The 22231-nt window shown below is 37.2% G+C and overlaps 2 protein-coding genes across 3 annotated transcripts; one reads left to right on the top strand and one right to left on the bottom strand.

Annotated features, from left to right (window-relative positions):
- Window positions 1-684: 684 nt before the first annotated feature.
- Window positions 685-1215, top strand: LOC104248707 (probable dolichyl-diphosphooligosaccharide--protein glycosyltransferase subunit 3B). Its single transcript, XM_070153440.1, has one exon. It carries the CDS (start codon window positions 685-687, stop codon window positions 1213-1215), a length of 531 nt encoding a protein of 176 aa, XP_070009541.1.
- Window positions 1216-1427: 212 nt separating this feature from the next.
- On the bottom strand, window positions 1428-9846 carry LOC104248705 (glucosidase 2 subunit beta). 2 transcript variants are annotated; one of them, XM_009805005.2, is made up of 6 exons: window positions 9676-9846; window positions 9468-9581; window positions 4376-4471; window positions 3939-4118; window positions 3714-3849; window positions 1428-3627 (listed from the first exon to the last, which is right to left on the bottom strand). In XM_009805005.2, the coding sequence occupies exons 1-5, from the start codon at window positions 9770-9772 to the stop codon at window positions 3746-3748; spliced, it is 591 nt and encodes a 196-aa protein (XP_009803307.1). In that variant the 5' UTR covers window positions 9773-9846; the 3' UTR covers window positions 1428-3627; window positions 3714-3745. The 2 variants fall into 2 exon arrangements, with proteins under 2 accessions (XP_009803307.1, XP_070008989.1); XM_070152888.1 differs by having other exon boundaries at window positions 1428-3849.
- Between the last annotated feature and the right edge of the window lie 12385 nt (window positions 9847-22231).

Consider the following 22231-nt stretch of genomic DNA (forward strand, 5'->3'; position numbering starts at 1 on the left):
CAGCTGCAAAAAGTCCAGATAAATCGGACCATTTTTTAATATATTTAATAGGTAGTAGTAAATCCAGAATTAAATGCTAAATATTGAATTCTTAATACTAAAATAGACAACTTTTGTTAGGAACACACCATGTGGAGTCTAAGTATGGGCAAAATCTTTAGCAATCAGCAGTACAAAAGTTCTGGTGATGGTATGAAACAGAACGTTCAGAATTAACACAGTTACAATGGCTATCTCATACATTTTGTTCTTGACTTTCCTTTTACTCCTCGTACCCGAAAATCATTCCCTAACTTCAGAAGATTTAGTTTCTGAATTGATCATCCTTCGTTCTAAATCTTCCACTGGTGTTATTCACCTTTCTAACAAACTACTTAGACGAATTTTATCGATACCTATCCCTAGGTATTCTTCGATTCACAGAAGCTACATTCAGAGCCAGAGATTTCACTTCCAACTATTAAAAATGAGTTCTTGCTTCTCTCCTCCTCATTCCACACAAACAATCCACATAACATCAAGTTGTTTTTCTTTGACATTGAGTTTCAAGAATCACAAGCTTCTTTTGCTCTATTTCGAGTCAGGTCTCTTCCCTATATATGTTTAGTCCCCTTTTTAGCTACAGATTTCAAAAGGGATTCTATTCGAATGAAGTCCTCGGATTTCTCTGGGCATGCTGAATCGATGGCAGAATTTATCGAGGCTAAACCTAAGCTCACTGTTGGTCCCATACATCGGCCAGGTTTCATTTCCAAAAAACAGAAGATAATTATCATCGCTTTGGGGCTAATCTTGACTCCATTTCTAGTGAGAAAGATTGTTGCTGGAAACACCCTTTTGCATAAAAAGCATATATGGATGGCGGGGTCAGTTTTCGTGTACTTCTTCAGTGCTTCAGGGACAATGTACAACGTAATCAATAAAATACCTATTGCTATGGTGGATAGAGATGATCCTAAAAAGTTGGTTTTCTTTTATGACGGAAATGGGATGCAGTTAGGGGCCGAGGGGGTTACAGTTGGGTTCTTGTACACGATTTTCAGGTTGTTGTTGGCCTTTATCACTCATGTTCCTGTCCATGTGAAGAGTAGGAATATCCAGAGGTTGGTGATGCTTTTAGCTATCTTTGTTTCATTCTGGGCGGTAAAGAAGGTGATTTACCTGTATAATTGGAAGACTGGGTCTGGTCTTCCTGCTTACACATACCGTATGTAAGAATATTGTACCAGCTTATACTAGTTGCTACACATTAGCTGAGTTGACTTAATACTAAGTAGTGTACCAAAAACAGGGAATAGATTACCTACTCTTAACGGACAAAGTGAGCACCTTTATTCTGAATTCAAAAATCGAGAATCAGTAGGCTCTCCAAGTAGGATTCAAACCTACGACCTGTCGACAGAAAATTTGACTAAATCGTTTAGAAGTAAAGAGGTAACAGGGATTCATTTCTTCTCTAACTCAATAATGTTAACAATTCCAGAAATGTAAAATAACGGAATCACTATATTTAAAGTAGAGTGATACTATCAAACATACTGTTTGCAAATTAAACCCCCATCTCCAGTACATAAATGCCTGCCTAGCACATTCCTGTGATACTATCTCCCTTCATTTGTGCAACCAAAGAGTGTTGAGCTCCTCTTCGAATTAACATATAAACAGGATGTTAAGGAATAATGAAGTCAGACGAGCAACCAAGCCATCAAGATTTAAGAACACATGAAAGAGAACAAGTACCAACTAGAGCTTTATGTATGCACGAGCATCTGAGCCACATATCAAGGCTCGATTGACCACAAACACAGTTTTAATCTACAAAGTCTTTGCATTGTCGGATCAACCAGCGGCAGAGTTAATATATGTTATGGTTTCAAATTAATTGATACTTTAAACATTAAGAAGCTTTTAAGTTGCCATCAACCTATATATATATATATATATATATATATATATGATGTATTCTTGTAGTTCATGTTGCTATGACTGGTTTAAAAGAATATGTTTTTAGATGTTATTGTCTTGTTAAGTAGTTTTACTATTCTTGTGTTCTTACAATTTTTTTTCAGAAACTTTTCATGTTTTTCGACTAATTATTTTGACGATTCTATTGTCTAAGGGTCTCCTATTATCCCGAAGTAAGATATCTCTTTTCGATCGCTACAGTGAACTCTAGCCGACTCAAATCAAATACCCAAATTAGCCTGCTATTCAGATTCGAAAGAGTATATTCCCGTGGAGGTTACTTACTCTTACTATCATTCTGCATCTTTTCATTTTATTTTCCAACTTTTCTATGGCTATTATCTCTCTTCGTGTACTTTTTTTCCTTTCTGATGTATTTAATTTCAGTTATTCAAAACTGCCCCGGGACAAAGACAAAAAAGTACACTAAATGCCAGAGAGGTCGTAGGGAGGCGAAGAAGGTATGTATACGTCAGATCTGTCTTACATAAACCAGTCCAGGTCGCAATTGATTTCACGTGCCTTTTAATTAGATGTCGCTTTTAAATACAAATGTTAAAAGCCCGTGAAATCAATTGCGACCTGAACTGGCTTTATATAAGACAGATCTGACGAATACATGCCTTCTTAATAATTTTCTCTATCAGCAGGTCTTTGATAATTTCTTTTTTGCATCGCAACGACCTGCCTGGCTTTTAGTGTACTTTTGTATCTTTGTCCCGGGACAATTTTGAATAACTGAAATTAAATACATCAGAAAGGAAAAGAAGTACACGAAGAGAGATAATAGTCATAGAAAAATTGGAAAATAAAATGAAAAGATGCAGAATAACAGTAAGAGTAAGTAACCTCCATGGAAATATATTCAGGAGGACTCTTTCGAATCTGAATAGCAGGGTCGGGTAGAGTTCACTGAAGCGATCGAAAAGAGATAACTCCCCTTCGGGATAATGGGAGACCCTTAAACAACGGAATCGTCAAAATAATTAGTCAAAAACATGAAAAGTTCCTGAAAAGAAATTATAAGAACAACACAAGAAAAGTAAAACTACTTAACAAGGCAATAACAATCTAAGAACATATTATTTAAACTAGTCATAGCAACATATATAGAACTACAAGATTGGATAAGAACTATTGACTGTAAACCATAGCAGTTACAGTCACTCAATGGAGATGTTCGCCTTTGTTTGGAATGAAGATAGATGAACAGGCACTTGAGCCTGGAATTGATGAAATTCGGGGAAAACATGGAAGCATATATATATATATATATATATATATATATATATATATATAACAACCGGTGATGGTTGATAGCAACTTAAAAGCTTCTTAATGTTTAAAGCATCAATTAACTGAAACCATAACATACATTAACTCGCCGCTGGTTGATCGGACAATGCAAAGACTTTGTAGAGATCCACTACAGTATGCAACTTACTTGTCAATTTGAACAACCAAGAAAGTCAAAAGTTCATAGGAGCGCCTAATAAAATGATACTTCAAGAACTGGTGCAGGGCTTTAATAGTTTGTCGTCACAATCCCGTCTCCGGATAGATGTATGTAAGAATCATTAAAGAAGAACGTCAACAATCAGCAAGTTGGACCTTCAGTTTGCAGCCATCTCTTAGACATACAATTATGCCTACGGAACACAACTGCACTCCGAAGTTAGGTCAAATAATCATGGTTGGGAGACAACGAAAGATAGAGAGGACCAGAGAGAAACTTCCTGAGAACATACTGTGATAATAATAGTAATCTTGGGATCAATTCTCAACGCAAATGTCTTCTTTTAGACCTTGATTGCCGATATAATTTCCGGAAAACCAGAAAAATAATGATAACGACCACCTGTACAAGTACCAGTATCTTCAGACCTGCAATGAACAAACATCAAATAGTTGCTACATGAGATGGTTCAAAGTTCATGCCAAAGGTTACAGAAAAAGGGGGAAAATAGAATTACCTTGCAGTCGCTGAGCCGAGTCATCCATATTGACCCCATTAGCATTTTTTCCACCAATTAGATCGAGATGTTTTCTTCTTGAACCATAACTTCTTGTTTGATAAGAAAAATCCCCACCCATTACGCAAGTATTGGGGCAATTGACAGTACTATCATACTCATCACTTCCGTCACAACAATCTGAAAGTATCTTGAATCAGCAAGCATGAACCCAACCACAGGGTAGATAGAGATTAACAAATCAATAAATGCTGCAGCCAAAAAGCTTGCATACAGCCCCATTCAATACGTACACATAAATGAATCCGTGTATCATAGAAACAAACAAGCCTCAGATAAGAGGCTAAACTTTGTAACAACACATAAATAGAAGCAAACATTAAGTATATAAAATCGTTTTGTAAAAAACCCATACTAGCTTAACAAGGAGCGCTTACCACAAATATTATCATTCACGCGAGAAGAGAACAGGAATTTAGGTGTACTGCCCACATTTCTGCAATAAAATTTTCCAGCTGGACAGGCAGCCGTTCCTATCAAAGGAGAGAGCGTTTTAGTTGACAGGAGAACTCAAACAAAATATGTCAATATTTTGTTGGTTAAAAACCACAAAACCATCAAAGGAGATGGGAAAATCCAACAGAAAATATACAAATAAAAGAGAAAAGAGTGAATCATGAGAAACACACAAGTTTATATGTAGTGCATCCAACTGTAAGGGTGTTCATGGTTCGGTTTGGATCGATTTTTCCCTAAAAAGAAACCAAACCAAGTAAGTCGGTTTTCAAATATTAGAACCAAACCAATTAAGTCAGTTTTTTCTCGATTCGGTTTATGTCGGGTTTTGTCGGTTTTTCGGTTTTTTCGGTTATTTGTCGGTTTTTTCTTAAATATAAGACATACACTACCAAACACATATTCCGGCGACCACATTTTCAACGTAACACTCTCAAATCATGAATTGCCTTTTGAGAAATCTATTATTTACCAAGATATATTGATGATAATTGAATCAAATAGTGATGAATAATTTAAGGAATCAATTAAAAATATATTATTTTTAACACGCAATGGATTCTTACACTTAACAAAAGAAAACTACCAAACAAACTAGAATGTAAAGGTAAAGAACTATATTAAAAGTGCAAACTATTAACATTTACCATTAAATTTTTGAAACTTTGTATAAAATATACATATATATATATATATAGGTGTAATAATAAATTTAAAATAGTTACTCCTATAATCGGTTTGGCTCGGCTTTTTTGGGTTTTTTCCTGATTAAAACCAAAACCAAACCAAATTTGATCGGTTTTTTAAATTCAAAACCAAACCAAACCAAAAAGTATCGGTTTGATTTGGTTTTCGGTTTAATTCAGTTTTTCGGGTTTTTATGAACACCCCTATCCAACTGTTCAAAAGCACTTTCACCCATCATATCTAATGGAGCTAGTCTAATCCAACATTTTGGAGTCACTACTGGAGCTTTCTTCCTAGATGCCAAGCAAAACTAATCATGTCTTATATCTGCCAAGATATATTCGTAGATTCATCGACTACGTAGCAAAACAATTTTAGGCTAATCTATATAAGGAAAATGGCATATTCAACATATCCCTTTTTCATTTTAAGACTAGCCTTGTTGGCATTTTTGGTAGATGACATCAATTGTTGATGTTATGCCACCGGTTTACCTCTTACAAGCAAAATAATATTAAAATTAAATGGAAGAAACGGCAGAAAAATGACATTTGTTTTAGTACCAACTGTGATCAGAGGTGCCTATGATTTAGGAATATACAGATCTTCTTCATTATCATTTATCCATTGGATGTCAGAAAATTATTTGCACCAAGTGATACTACGTCCACATTTATCAATATGATCACTTCCTTCCTCTGGTACAGGGAGACTGAAAGAAAATATTAGGCAGCTACTCGTAGCACAGCTGCCAGTTCATAGCATCACTAAGTTTTTCCTTTTAAGTATAGTAGTTACCAATAAATTCCTTTTTGGTTAGATATATTTCTCTATTGCACGTGAGATTTATCATGATATATGATGATGCAACATACTCAAAATAATACAACAGTTTCCCCAGCACATCAGTTCAAAATTTTCTAGCTTTAAGATTAAAAACAGAAGAGACACTTTGAATTTGTAAAATGTGTTGAACAAAAACCAAAAACTGCAGTAGTTAAATTTAGCACGGTGTAAAAAAAGTTGAAACATACATTATCTTAAGAAGAAGAAACACTTTGAATTTGTAAAATGTGTTAAACAAAAACCAAAACCTGTAGTAGTCATGGTGTATAAAAAGTTGAAACATACATTTTAAGAAATAAGACATCAACTTCATACAATTTACTCAAAAGAGAATGTTACTCAAACATGTTATGCACTTATTGCAAGACTCCATGAACAGAAACAGGTTTCCATGTTGATTTGTTTGCATCAACACCTCCATCGAAGGACAACTTCGTGTAGAAAACTCCATGTAAAGGAAAGACTTCAAAAGTATGCGCAAATTTCACAGTAAGTTGAAGAGCTCGTCGATGCCCATACAAGCGGTGTTAATGATGCCAAAGCTCAGAAAAAACCCGCAACGTTCTCAATGAGGTCATATGTGAAGAAAGAAGCAAAAATGTCATCATTCACCTTGATATGTTCCAAAACCTCCTTGACACAACTAAGGACGTCTTCTCTCCATTCACAATAACAAGTTGTATATCGAACCTCGCCGAAATGAGGATAGCTCCAAATGACAAAACCTTCATTGAAATGTTTGGTGCTAGCAGATACAACTTTCATGTCATGAGTTGATGAATTGAACACGAGAATCTTTGCGTAGCCTTGCTTGAGAAAGTTTCAGGAACATTGTTTGTGTCCTTCATCAATCATTCAAAAAGGTGAAACAAAGAGGTCAAAAGTTTTCCTCACTAGGGAGAGGAAACCTCGTGATCCTTAAAGTGCATCGTGTACGCTTGATTTCAAATTTGTGCCATAACTATAAAGTTGCAAACAAATAGAAAGAAAGAAGAATAAAAAATAAAGAACATGCTACCTAAAAGGCAGTGCTCCAAATTATAGCATTGGGATTCGGAAAATTACCTATGTAAGTCCAAAGAGAAGTTGGGTTTGATTTACATATGTTGTAGTTGCTGAAGTCTGCCTAGTAATGGAACAAGCGGCTTGTAATTCAAACTTGCCTACACCATAATATGAATTTTCCCATCAGGAGGCTCAAAATTATGAGTTAGAACATCAAATTACAGGACTTACTTGAGAAACTACCTATGTAAATGCAGAGAGAAGCATGACCCAATTCTTATATATTTCGTAGTTCTCGTGGTCTGCTTTCTTTTTTTTAGAAGGATGTTGAAGTCTGCTGTCTAACGGCACAAGAGGCTTGTAATTTGGACGCGCCACCAAATGAGATATGAGTTTTCTCGTCAAGACGCTCAATACTATGAGGGTTGAAACATCTAAATCTAGAAGTGACCTAAAAAAGTACTTATGTAAATCCAGAATGAATCAAAATTTTATATGTATCTAGTTCCTAATGTCTACTTTCCAACAGCACAAACAACTTGCAATTCAAATATGTCTAAAGAAAAGTATGATTTTTCTCGTAAAGACACGCAAACTGAAGGTATCATCAAAACTAAACTCAAGCCATTTGCACTATAAAAACTATACTTTTAGTGTTGCATCATATATATAAAAGCCACTATCAGAATCCTCATGTACTTTCTCAGGGTAAATTTCGAAACTAAATTTTGAATTCAAATTCATTGATACCTTTTATTTTGAGCATCTTCATTTGAAAAATCATATTTTTCTATAAATATATTGGAATTATAAACTTTCTGCGATGCTGGAAAGCAGACTTCAGGAACTACAAGATATACAAAAAGGAACTATGAGATATATAAACTATGTCCTGATTCTCTCTAGATTTACGGAAGCACTTTTTCAAAGTTAATCTGGACTTGGGACACTCTGACTTTTGCAACCTTGAGCGTCTTCACGAAAAATTCGTATTCCATGGTAGGCAAGCCCGAATTACAAGCCACTTGTGTCGTGGAAAGCAGTCTTCGAGAACTACGAAATAAATAAGAATCATGTCTTAATTCTCTTTGAATTTCCACATGTACTTTTCCAAAGGCAGTTCTAGGTTTGGACATTACTTTCACAGCTTTTAGCATCTTGACGAGAAAAAAGCATACTTCCTTCAAGACACGTCCAAATTACAAGCTACTTGCGCCATTAGAAAGCAAACTTTAGGAAATACAACTTATACAAATCAAGCCCAAATTTATTTGGATTTACACATGTAATTTTTGAATATTAGGTTATAAAATTTGGTGCATTGTCTTTTAAGCAGCATATTCTTTATTTTAATTCTTCCTTTCTTCCTCTTTGTTTGCAGCTTTGAGAGCTAACACACGACTTTAATATCAAGCGAACACGGGGTTCTACATCCATATCTCGAGATCACTGGTGACAAGCACAATCCTCGCAAATTTCTCGCACTGAAGGTTCATCCCGATGATCGGTGCCTCCCGGCTAGTGAAGAAAACCAATGACTCTTTCCTTCACCTTTCTGAATGGTTGAAGGTGGTAAATGAAATTTTTGAAACTTCCTTGAGCAAGGTCATCAACACAGTTTCTCTTGTTGAAATCCTCAACTCATGAGAGGAATGTTATATCTGCTAGCATTAAATATTCTGATTAAGGTTTTGCCACTTGAACTATACTCATTCTAGCTTCCATGAGGTTCGGGACACGACTTGTTATTGGAAATGAGCAGAAGATATCATTGGCCACAATAAGGAAGTTTTGGAACGCATCAAGATGTTATGATACCATTTTTGCTTCTTTCTTCACATATGACCTCAATGAAAACGTCTTGTGGGCCTTTTTCAGAATTATGGCATCCGTCAACCAACACAGTTTATATTGACATCGGCGAGCTCTCCATCCCACTGTGTGATTTGTGCATGCTTGGAGGCCTTCCGATATATGGAGTCTTCAGTAATGAAGCTTGACCCTTCGGCGTAGGAGGTAATGCAAACAAATCCACACGGGAATCTATTCCTGCCTATAACTTTTTGCATACTTGTACTATATCACACACAAGTAATGAACAAGTGGATGTTACAAACCTAAAATAAAGTGTTCTCCCTCAACATATTAAACATTTAGATAAGATGGCTCACACAATTCAATATGGTCAGAGCTGCAGGGCTTGAGTCTGAATGTAACACATCAGTAAGTATACATGGAAAAAAAAACAAGCTCATTCCAGCATATACCAAACCTAAAATAAATAAATGAATGTGCTATCTCTCTAAAAGTGTTGTTTCTGAGGGTTCACCGAAAACAACATCTCTACCTTCTTAAAGTACCCTACCCTCCCTAGACCCCACTTGTGAGGGTTTTTTGTTGTTGTATCTCTCTAAAGTTTAACCTTATAGGCAAGTCACATAGTTTAATTAAAATATATATAAAAAAAATGCTTACCGGGCTCATCAGATCCGTCGAGGCAATCACAGAAATCGTCGTTGAGACGATCTTTGGTAAAGGAATTAGACCCATCTTTGCATTTTATCACCTCCGAACCATAGTACTTCTCATCTGCAAAATAACAACGGAGTAATTAAAATTCAAGAATTTATTAAAGCTAATTCAAAAAATTTTAAAAGAATTTAAGCAGTATGAGGAGGAAAACCAAGAGGATGGATTCCGAGGGGTAAATCAGTAGAGGAGACATGAAAGAAGCAGCAGCTGATTAGGAGAAGACTTGTAAGCAGAGGAGTAGTCTTCATTGGAGTTTGAAAAGAATTGAGGGGCTGTTGGGTTTTATCTTGCAGTTGAATTGACCCATAAAAGTTGTTCTAATTCTTCATTCGACAATTTTGTTTCTAAATTGGTATTTGTGTTAAAGTTTGTAAAAGTTTGAGTTTAAAAATAAAATTTAAAAAAAAAAAAAATAACAGTCGAAACTCAGATTCTGCAAACTTTGAGTCCGCTTGGACATAAGAATTTTTTTACTTTTTTTTGAATAATTTTTATTTTTTTCCGAAATCAGTATTTGACCATAAAATTTTCAATTTTTACTTTAAAAATAAATTTTAATTTTTTTAAAAAATATGAAAAACTCCAATTTATATGTCACAGATTAATTTCCTAAGTCAAAATTTTTAACACTACTTTAGATATAATATTTTTAAGTTTTTTAAAATAGAATTTAAATATTTGAAAACTATGTAAAAAAAATTACAAGTCGCGATAATTAATAGTTTAAAATATTTAAAAAGAATATAAAACAATCTCGGTCACAGAAAAATTGGTGTGATCTAGGGGTGGCAAACGGCGCGGGACGGGTCGAAAACGGGTAATTTAAAAAACAGATAAATTTTCCGGCCCGACCCGTATTTGAGACGGATAAAAATGGGTTATCCAGTGGATAATATGGATATCCATATTATTCATGGCTTCTTGAATATGATCACTTATGGGAGAATTCTTAGTCTTCCAAACTTAAGGAACCCCCAATTTGAGGCTTTACAAATGTAAAAGTTAAACACATTAGTTATCCATTGGTTATCTATTTGGTTAACCATTTTCAAAGTGGATATTATGGTTCTTATCCATATTTAACCCATTTTTAAAAAGTTCATTATTCAACCTATTTTTAAATGAATAATATGAATGGATAAGTATATTCTCTTAACCCTTTTGTCACATCTACCTCTAGTGTGACCTTTGAAATCTAAACACCGTCATATAAAAGGAGGACCCAGTAGATGGACTAAGGACCCGTTTGGCCATATAGATTTTGCCAAAATATATTTGAGTTTTTTTTTTTTGGCAAATACATATTTGTTCATAAATTTTATTCGTTTTGGCAAATTTCCAAAACCCAAAACTCAAATCCCTGGTTTTGGCCCAAAATTTTAATACTACATTTTTTAAAAATTGCCCCAATCTTCTGTATTTCATAAAATAGCCCACCATTTATTATTTTATAACTATGTTGTTTCGTCTTCTCGGTCATCTGATAGTGTATTATGTGGTTCATTATAAAAATAATAATTCTGTGTTTAGGACTATGGTTTGCGATAATATAATGAATGTTATTGATGAAGGTATTGTTGGATATTTATGATAGTTTTTAGAACTTGTGGGTATAAGTCATGTTTCATATTTTTTTCAAAAAAAAAGTGAAATATTGTGATGACCCAAAAGGTCATCACTCGTTTTGAAAGTAATTCTGTGTCTAGAGGCCTTGTAAACCTCTTTTTGTCTCACTTCGATTTGCGTGCACAGTCCGGGCGTATATCCGGAAAGCTTTTATGTGAAGATTTGAGGAAAATGCTAATTTTGCCTTTAAAATTAAATTTAAGTTGACTTTGGTCAATATTTTGAGTAAATGAACCCGAACTCGTGATTCGACAGTCCCAGAGGATCCGTAGAAAAATATGGGACTTGGGTGTATTCCCAAGCCCGAGAAATAATTTTTTGAAATAAATTGTTTAACTGAAATTATAAGAGTTTTGAAAATTTAAAGATGTTTGAATTTGATGGTATCGGGCCCGTATTTTGGTTTTGGAGCCTGGTACAGGTTTATAATAATAATTAAGTTGTATCTGTGGAACTGGTAAAGATCGAAATTGGTTTGGTATAAATCGGACGTATAGTTGAGAAAATTGAAATTTTGATGTTCTTGAGTAATTTTATGAATTTGAGGTTGAATTCGTAGTTGTTGATGTTATTTTAATGATTTGATCGCACGAGCAAGTTCGTATGATATTATTAGACTTGTGTGCATGTTTGGTTTGGAGCCCCGAGGGCTCGGGTGAGTTTTGGAAAGGCCGCAGAGTGTTTTGAACTTTGGAAAAACTGCTAGTGTGTTGCAGGTCTGCAGGCTTCGCAATTGCGAACATCCATCGCATTTGCGAAGATTGGGCTGGATGGGGACCTTCTCATTTGCGAAGTACAGAGTCACAAATGCGACAAGAGCAGTAATCGCAATTGCGAATAAATGTTCGCATTTGCGAAGTTAACAGGGCAGGCCCTGACATCACAAATGAGGTAACTGCACCTGTGTAAATTCTAACTTAGACGAAATTTTCTTCATTTTTCAAACTCTCTCAAACCCTAAGCTCTCTTGGGCGATTTTTCAAAGAAAAGTTCTTCTCCAAATCATTAGTAAGTCATTTCTAACTCATTGTTGATACCCAATTTTTTCCCAAAATATTTTAAAATTGCGTATATATATACCTTCAAAATCATGCATTAATAGCAATTGGTATTTTTCCACAATTTTCCTATATTTTTATTAATTTGTCCAGCATTTTATTTTCAATAAATTATTAAAGAATTGCATCACAAGTGATTTCAAAAGCATTTCTTGATTTAATTTATTATTTATAGTCCTATTTATTATTAGCCAAATTGGCACCTTTTGGTTATAATTGCAATACCTTTGCAATTATAGGCCAATCATATAATTTTGTACTATTTTTATCCAGAAATTAATCATTTGTATTTAAATACTAAGTAATCATTTTTAACTATTTTCTATGCGTGAAATTTATTGTGTACAATTATCAGCTACTTTTTTAAATTGTTTTATTTAATTTAATTGGGTATTTAACAAATAGCCAATTTCATTTCAATTTTAACCTAATTAAACCAGCTCCAAAAAACCCCAATTAAATCAACTCAATACCCCAAAGCACAATTCCTAATTTAGCAGACCCAATCCCTGATCCAATCTGGACCGTTGATCAATTCTAATCAACAATCCAGATCCCCTCTTTCCTAATTTAACCTAATAGACTACCACCTCAAACCCTCATTTTCTCTCTTTCACTCTGCCATTACACTCTCTCATTCTCTCTCAACTCTTTGCATAACCACGGCTCCTACTCGCCGGCCATTGGCTCGCCGATATCAATGGTGGTTCCACCACCACCCCTAGCCTCCATGGCTCCCCCACACGCCGGATTCTTGCCATCTTGAAGGTCCTCAAGGGACTAGTGGTTCTTCGCTCACACCTATGGTCTGATTCTTGCCATTCTCTGGTCACATTGGCTCGTCTGAGTAAGATTTTTCTATTTTCCGGCTAGATCTATGGCTTTTAAGCCAAAATCTCTCCATCTTTGGGTTATCTCTCTCTGAAACCCTAACTCATCTCTTGACTTTTCAGATCTATCACAGATCTGAGTATATTTTGAGTTATCTTTACTGTTTTCCTGATAATCTTCCCGATTTTTCAACAACACCTTATCATCTTCGAAACTAGGGTTTCTTAACCCCTTTCCAAAATAACTTTCTCTATGATTTTCAGTATTATTCTATGATTTCTACCATGTTTAAGCAGTTTATTTAAGTTTTTCCTTTTATCTGATTCATCATGTTGAAACCCCTAATTATTTTGGTTTTAATCCGGGGTTCTGAAACTGTCTTTGTTTATCTGATTTGTATGTATACCTGTTTCTCATGCATATGTTCTGAGCTTCTATGATTTTCTACCTCATTGTACTCATTAGGGTTTCTGATTTTGCTTCTCTTGCCTATATTATGTTTACTTCGTTTATTGACGGAAATTTGTGAAAATTTCCTCTAATCAGTACTATTTCTAATTAAATCCCTGATCTCCTTTGATTGATACCTTTTACTGATTTCCTGTGATTGATACCTTTTCTGATTTCCGAGCTTTAAATCATTCTCTTGCCTTATTACATGATTGACTATGCTGTTAATTGATTCTTATGTTATTTCTTTAATTAGAACCTTATGAACCTAGCCCTAATTGTTTACTCTATACCTACTGTATTTGAAGTTTGTCCATATTGGTCGTACGTTGATTTCTTTCCTTATTTGTTATTTAACTCCTTAATTAAAGGGAAGTATTTATACTGATTTGATTCTAATTAGTACATAGTTCCATAATTATTGATGAACTATGATTATTGCCTTATTTTCTACCTGTTTTCAAACTATAATTACCCTGCTCTTTCATTAACACAATACACGAACACATTGGTTCAAAACTCTCTCTCACACATTCAAAACTTTCTGCTCTCTTTCTGTGTTACTTACTACTGTTCGAAGTTAGCAGGCTGCAAGCCAAGGCTAACTATTGTGCTCTCCTATTTTTCACTTTGTGTTTACTATCTTTTTACTGGTATGTTCTGATTTCAATTTGAGTCCCAAAACCAATATGTTTCTTTTACTGCTTCAGTTCATTATGTTTCTAATTTGTTTCTATCTATGGTTCTGTTCTTCAACAAGTAACTGACATGTTTACATTACTGCTTCATCTAGCATGCTAGTCTAACCCTCTTGGGGCATTTCAGAATAAGTTCTACTCCCCTGGTAGTCTGTCTCAGTGTGACCCTACCCTGTTTGAATGTTTATCTACTTGTTATCCAGTTTTGATATGCATGTACTTTGCAAACTGATTTGTCACTTTAAATGTTTGATTCTATGATTGGTTCTGGAATTCATACTGTGTTGGTACCACTAGTTATCCCCTAATCCCATAGACACCCACAAGAATTGCTATACTCCTGTATACTATGTGCTCTATGTGTCCCCAAATCCCATTACCCCTGTTTGTGGTTGCTGAACCTGCCTTGGTTCTATGTACTTTGGCTGTGTATGAACCTGTTTTGGGGTGCTATGTTTGGGCTGTTGCTTACTACTCTACTCTCTTTTCAAAACTGTCTCTGTTGTCTTTTACAAAACTATTTCAAACAAGTCTCTTTTCAAACTGTTTCCCTGCTTAGATCTTTTCAAGCACTTTATATCTACTCTTAGGTTTTAAGTTCTGCCCCTCTAATGTGTGACTGCTTAGGGATCCCTATGAGATCCCTCTTAACTCTGATACATTAGAGCTGGCCCTTCCACACTGCACTTACTCAACTATGACTATGAAATCTGGGTGTGAGCACTGCCCGGGATCCCTTGAGGTCCTTAGGGAACTTTGACACACCCGGATTATGTGAAAGGCTGTGAGGCAACCTGACACTGGAAACTATGAAAATCCGGGCCTACTCTTAGGCTCTTTATATTATAACTTCTTATTTTTCTTATCTATTATGTAATTCATTCGATATTGGCTGTAATAATTTGTTTTAAACAGATGCTGGGGATGGATAGTGAAAATGGGAGGGTAGCAATGCATATTATAAAAGGGGTAGAAACCATGCTTTAGGTTTACGTTTCCTATATGCACAATAGAATCTATGTTTAGGACCAACATGTGCAAAACAAATCATAGACCATGTTATTTTGTATGCTATTTCAGTATCTCATATTGACATTCTTGCTATCACTTAGAAATCCTGTTTCTAGGCATTAAAACGAAACTGCTACTCCTACACATTTGACAGCATGCTCTACAATGTTGTAACCTTTTTATGCATTTAGAAATCCTGCTTTAGGAAATTCTGCAATCATGTCGTGCATATTAGAAATCATGCTTTTGGAATTCCTCGTATCCTGTAATCATTCCGCGTTTATACGTGCATATTAGATACCATGCTTTAGGATCTCATTCATACTTGCTTAGTCACACCTAGTATAAACTACTAATTATGAAAGATGTAAAAACATCTTCACATTTGATTATCCTATTTTAAATAAACTAGTAATAGTCCCTGTATTTTGTAACACTTAGAATAATATGCTTTTAGGGTAAAATAACTCCTTCATTACTCTAATGGTTCTGGTAACTACTGTGAACTATCCCACGCCCAGACAAGCCGTAGGTAATCAACTCTTATAAACTAGAAACTGCCTCTTTGTGTTCACTGCTTAATGATTAACAAGCTTTAAAAAAATCAGTAGGCAAACTGATTAGGGCCCCTGCTTCTAAGTTTATAAAACAAAGCTGCATATCTACTGTGTTCTGATATTCATTTAGACATCATGCCTTAGGATCCTGTCTAATAAAATGCATCTTGTTTGTGTTTGAGATGTGTTGCTTATGTGCGTTGTTTGTGGAGGTAAACCTGGGCCTCTTAACTGCTTTTTTCCTGCCTTTATATATTTAGTCCTACGTGTTCTTGCCTGTCGCCTAGAATTTTCTCCTTTTAAACACCTTAGGGGTTTTCTAGAACTGCCCAGTTTTAAAGGTCCTAAAATACCTCCAGGACCACAAGGAATGGACGGGTAGTGCACGCATAGGACACTACCAAGGTAATTAGAACGCGTTAGGCTATGACCAAGGGGTGGGAATGGGTAGATACGGATATGATGACTACGCGCTAATATCACGTGTAGCCCCTCATTGAGAAGTGTTTACCGGGCATTGCGTGGGGTGATCCTGTAGGCTAACCAACCTAGGATCTCTCCTTCCTAAATTCCCTTTGCCTAAAACTTTACTTTTCTATATAACTTGTTCAAATTTTTTGTCTTATTATTTGAGTCATACAATGTACAACATGCTTTATCTGTAATTATGTGTTTCAATTACTTGTTAAAGGACTAATTCATAAGTACAAGTACGACCGGGACCCACAGTTGTGGACTGAGAGGGGTGTCTAACACCTTCCGTTAGGTGGTGACTCTTCAAAATACCTAATTCCCAAAAGAAAATGAGTTATTACCCTTATAAATGTCGAAAACTGGACCTTTTCCCCGTAAAAAGGGAGGGAAAAAAGGGCGCGACAGCACTGCTGGGGATACTTTTAGGCTCTTACCATAACGAATATTCTTATGAATTATTCCAAGCATGCTTTATCCCGTACCATTTTTCCCTTATTTGATTAACTGTCCGTTTTCTTTTAAGCATTTATAATTCTTTATCCCTGAAACTGGCTTGTCTCTTTGTTTTCATTTTCCTGAAACTGTCTTTCAATTATTTAAATACAGTATTTATTTTTCCTACGTGCAAATGCTTGACTACATGTTATTAATTGCTGCATAAATCATGCTCCACATCATATTCTACTCGTGCATATCAAATCCTATAGCAACGCTTAATGAGTGGTTGCACTCTTCCTATTTATTACCCTTAAATTTGGAAAGGCTTATTTGCGGTAAAACCAGTCGATCAGTGGTGCAGTCGACGGTTTCGTGCCTTCCCCCTCAAGTTGTTCGCTTGATGGTACTAGTCTAAAACCCCATAGTAGCCTTATTCTGGTCAAAATTGTGCATGCGTCATGGTCAAACCTAGTTGGATCAATATGTTGTCCACATAATGATCCTTTAAGATAAGCTTTACCCAAAAGTCTATCGGGTTTTCCATAATCCCAACGGACACAACCACATTTTGTGCATTAATTTGGAGAACTAAATGCCGATATGCTTATCGTAAATGTATAAATAGTCGAGTCTAGGGAGATGATCCTAACCCCTTTGTTTTGCAAAAAATAAGGCACGATGTCCCCAGCTTCGGTATGGTTAGCACACCCTCACTCTTGCTAGACTGGTGGAGGAATCTTCTATCAGATGACCAAATCAATGAATGGAAAGAGAGGACCGCCAAATCTAGCGAGAAGCTGGAATATCTGGAATACAGTCTGTTGGAGTTGGAAGGAAAAGTGAGGAAGAGAGTCACCGACTGCCAGAACGTTGAGGGAAACGAAGGAGGACATTTGGTAAAGGCATTCTTACTAGTGAACCTACGCGAACTGGAGGATTTGATCAACAAGAGTATTCAACCTGAGGAAGGTCCTTCCGAGACCAAATAGATTAGGTTTACTCGCTTTCCAAATGTAATAAGGCCAAGTGCCAGTAGTGACTTATTTTTATTGTCCTAATGTCGTTTGGGATTCGTCTATTTTTATATTATGAAATGAAGCATTCATTGGCATTAAAGTTTTCCAAATTTATTTGTCGCTAGGCCTACCTCGGGCATAACGAGGTTCCCAAAGTTGGACACGAATTTACATTTTCACAATATGTGTTTAACTACTGCAAACATTTCAGGATCCTCACTGACTTGTTACCTTTTTTGTTTTTGCTTATTTTGATTATTCTCATCCCCTTAGGTTGGTTCACTCATATTGGCCTAATCAGCATATCATACCAGATCTAGAGGCCCTCCACCTCCTCCTCCTCCAAGCAACACAAAAAGCAAAGGAAAAGCAAAAATGGACGACTTAAGTGGTATCCGAAAGGAGAATATTGAGAACGCAGAAACCTCAGATGGTCATAGTACTCCGGTCCCAAATGATCTTGTCTTGAGACTAGAACAAAAGATACTGGAATTGCAAGGAGAACTTGAGCAGGTTCGCAACTTGGCAAACTTGTCACTCACCTTAAATGTCCCCGACATCTACCAACAAAACACAAAGAACCCAGCATCTCCTCAGAACACACAAAACCAAAATCCTCCCGCGCCAAATCAATACACAACTCCACCCCAAAATCTCAATCCACTGCCAATACCAACTCCGCCATAACATCACCATCAACCAATTCAGTATTCACCAACCACCACTTACCACACTCCCCAAAACACACCACAACCCATTCCCGATCCCCAAAACTCCACAAATAACCATCATTACACCCAAGTACCTGTCACCCATCAAAGCAACCCTATATATGTGGAAACTGTACCTCACTCTACCCAACCAATCTCCTAGACACTGGGATCCTCCTAGAAGAACCTGCTCATTAAATACATGGTTGAAGAAGTCAAGAAGTTAACAAGCCGAGTTCAAGGTGTTGAAGGTGACAGAGGAATAGAGGGTTTAAACTACGAAGACCTGTGCATACAACCAGATGTAGAACTGCATGAGGGGTACAAACCTCCCAAGTTCAAGATGTTCGACGGCACAGGTGATCCCAGGGCTCATCTAAGGATCTATTGTGACAAGCTTGTCAGGGTCGGGAAAGATGAAAAGATCCGGATGAAGCTCTTTATGAGGAGTCTTACTGGGAATGCTTTGTCTTGGTATATCTTCCAAGATCCCAAGAAATGGTCCAATTCGGTAAATATGGCATCGGATGCATGGATCGGTTCAGGTTCAACACATAGAACGCACTAGATGTTTTCTACATTTAGAGTCTTAAGAAGAAACCTACTGAGAGTTTTCATGAGTATGCTACTCGTTGGAGGTCGGAAGCGGCCAAGGTTAGGCAATCTTTGAACAAAGAATAGATGAATAAATTCTTCGTCAGAGCACATGATCCGCAATATTATGAAAGGTTGATGGTTATCAAAAATCACAAATTCTCTGACATCATCAAACTTGGAGAAAAAATCGAAGAAGGAATCAAGATCGGGATGGTAACGAACTTTGAGGCACTGCAAGCCATAAATAAGGCATTACAGTTAGGCGGAATATCAAAGAGGAAAGATGTTGGAACAGTAATGGTGGCTCAAGGCCCAAAATCTCCACTTATCTATCAAACCCCTTCACCCACATATCAAACACCTCCACCCACATATCAAACACCCCCACCCATATACCAAGCATCACCGCCTATGTATCAACCTTCATCTCCCAGATATTCCCAATCAGCCACTGTCCATCACACCTATAACTCCCAACCATCCCACTTCCAATCACCACCAGCACACCAAAATTATCCAAGACCAAGACCCAACTTCGACCGTAAGCCACCTAGACAATACACCGTCATTGTTGAGCCCATTGACCAGTTGTATGAAAGGTTGAAAGCCGTTGGTTACATCACTCATGTTCCCGCTGTGGCATTAGAAAATCCATCTTAATGGGTCAATTCGAACAAAACGTGTGCGTACCATTCCGGTATGAAGGGGCACACCACTGTTGAGTGCCGAACATTGAAGGATAAGCTCTAGACGCTACTTGACAACAAGGTCATACAGGCGAAGGAAGCCGCACCTAATGTCTGCAGCAATCCCCTCCCTGATCATAGAGGTAATGGTGTACATGTGATAGAGACAAATGAAGAATAGGGCCCTGAGGGGTCGATTGGGCTTATTCGAGAAGGCGATGACTTTAAAGTTGTAGTCACACTTACCCCTATCATGGTACAGACTCAGTCACCAATCGAGGTTGAGGTAACTGCATCAATCCCATTCGAGGTAGAGGTGGCTCCGCACGTAGCCACCCCCGCTCTATTTGAAGTAGAAGTGGTCACACCTTTCACTGTGACAATATCAACTACACCCCCATTCAACTCAAAAGCAATACCCTGGGATTATGTTGCCGAGGCTCGGCAAAAAGGGAAGGCCAAGGTAGAGGAATCTGACGCCGCACAAGGAATGACTAGAAGTAGAAGAGTTTATACACCGGAACATTTGGAAGGATCAAGTAAGGATGTCACTACTAGACAGCCTATCATTGAGACCGGTCCAGATGACCTATGGAGGAAAGTAAAAGCAAAGGAGTATTTTGTTGTTGACCATTTGAACAAAATCCCTACTTAGATATCTATCCTGTCACTGTTGCAGAATTCAGAGGTACACAAGAACACTTTAATGAAAGTGCTGAGCGAGGCTTATGTACCCAATAACATCACTGACAGAGAAATGACCAACATGGTTGGGCAAGTATTCGAAAGTCATAAGATCATCTTCTACGAAGATAAGCTGCCACCTGAAGGATTGAATCACAATCAAGCATTGCATATTACGGTGCAATTTGAAGACAAGTTCACTGCCAAGGTCCTGGTTAATGGAGGTTCAAGCCTAAATATTTGTCCATTGGACACTCTGAAAAGGTTGGACAAAGGTTTCCATGAAATACGGGTATAAAGCATGAACGTGAAAGCTTTCGATGGGTCCCAGAGGGCCACGATCGGGGAAATCAACCTTTGCTTGCAGAGGGGGCCAACTTGGTTCGACGTCGAATTTTAGGTACTCGACATACCAGCCTCATATAACTTTCTGTTGGGCCAACCATGGATCCATGCCGCTGGAGCCGTGCCTTCCATACTACATCAAGCCGTGAAGTTTGAATGGAACCGTCAGGAGGTAATCATTGATGGAGATGGAAGTAACCCCATCTACACTAGTCAAACCATCCCGGCTATTGGACATAGAAGAAGGCTAGGAGGGGAAACATATTATTACATCGAACGGATCAATGCCATCGAGAAGGATAAATGGTAGAGTGGTAAAATAGAAAGCATATTGGCATGATCTGGATATGAACCTGGCAAAGGGTTGGGAAAGAACCTTCAAGGTATCACTAAATCGATACAGCTGAAAAATCATGGTACTTTTGGGCTCGAACACCAGTACACATGGCAAGAGTAATTGGTCGCCTCCATAGCGTGGACCATATTACCCTCTTGAGTAGCTAGTGCCATGTTTGGAACAAGCTTTTCACCAGGCTGATATGATATGGGGGACCATAGAAGAAGAAGCACTAGCTGGGTTGAAGAATATTTTTTGAAGGATGAAGACACGGACTGCAGTGCCATAATTGAGGAGGAGGAGGAGGGTGAAGAAGAAGGCCTCACTATTCAAACTGTGAAGAAGGGAGGTGTTCTCAGGAATTGGACCGCCACACCATCCCCGAGCCCGCCGAGTCCCTAGTGTTATTATCACTTTTCCTGATGAACTAGTGACTGTGACATGTAATGAGGCAACACAACATGAGAATAGTGGTTTAGATGAAGAAGATGAGATACCCGAGGAAATTGTCAAGGAGGTTGAATATTTTGAGAATAAGCCTAAGTCCTATATGGATAAGACCGAGGCAGTAAATTTAGGAGATGACGAGACCATCAAGGAGACTCGCATCAGCATCTACTTGTCACCGACAGAGAAGGAAGGGTACACTTGGTTCCTAAAAGAATATGAGGACATCTTTGCATGGTCATATGATGACATAACCGGTCTGAGCACGTCCATAGTGGCTCACAAGTTGCCTATTAATCCCATGTGTCAGCCAGTCAAGCAGAAACTCAGAAAGTTCAAACCAGACATGAGCCTGAAAATTAAGGAGGAAGTTACCAAGCAGATCAAAGCCAAAGTTCTCAGGGTGGTTGAGTAACCAACCTGGTTAGCTAACATTGTGCTAGTTCCGAAGAAGGATGAGAAGGTCAAAGTATGTGTTGACTATCGGGATTTAAATAGAGCAAGTCCCAAGGATGACTTCCCACTGCCAAATATACACATCCTGATCGATAATTGCACCAAGCATGAACTCCAATCTTTTGTAGATTGTTTCGCGGGTTATCACCAGATTTGGATGTATGAGGAAGATGCAGAGAAGACAGCTTTCATCACACCGTGGGGCATATACTCTTACAAGATGATGCCATTCGGTCTGAAGAATACTGGGGCCACTTACATGAGAGTCATGACAACCATCTTCCAT

This window comes from Nicotiana sylvestris, chromosome 8, assembly GCF_000393655.2.
Source record: "Nicotiana sylvestris chromosome 8, ASM39365v2, whole genome shotgun sequence".
Classification (NCBI taxonomy): Eukaryota; Viridiplantae; Streptophyta; class Magnoliopsida; order Solanales; family Solanaceae; genus Nicotiana; species Nicotiana sylvestris.

Bases quoted from the DNA above. Each gene is read 5' to 3' on its own strand.
- LOC104248705 (XM_009805005.2), bottom strand. From the start codon at position 9,772: ATGAAGACTACTCCTCTGCTTACAAGTCTTCTCCTAATCAGCTGCTGC. The intron at 9,582-9,675 runs GTTTTCCTCCTC...GTTATTTTGCAG, and splicing joins CCTCGGAATCCATCCTCTTG to ATGAGAAGTACTATGGTTCG. The intron at 4,472-9,467 runs GTAAGCATTTTT...CTCCTTTGATAG, and splicing joins CGACGGATCTGATGAGCCCG to GAACGGCTGCCTGTCCAGCT.
- LOC104248707 (XM_070153440.1), top strand. From the start codon at position 685: ATGGCAGAATTTATCGAGGCTAAACCTAAGCTCACTGTTGGTCCCATA.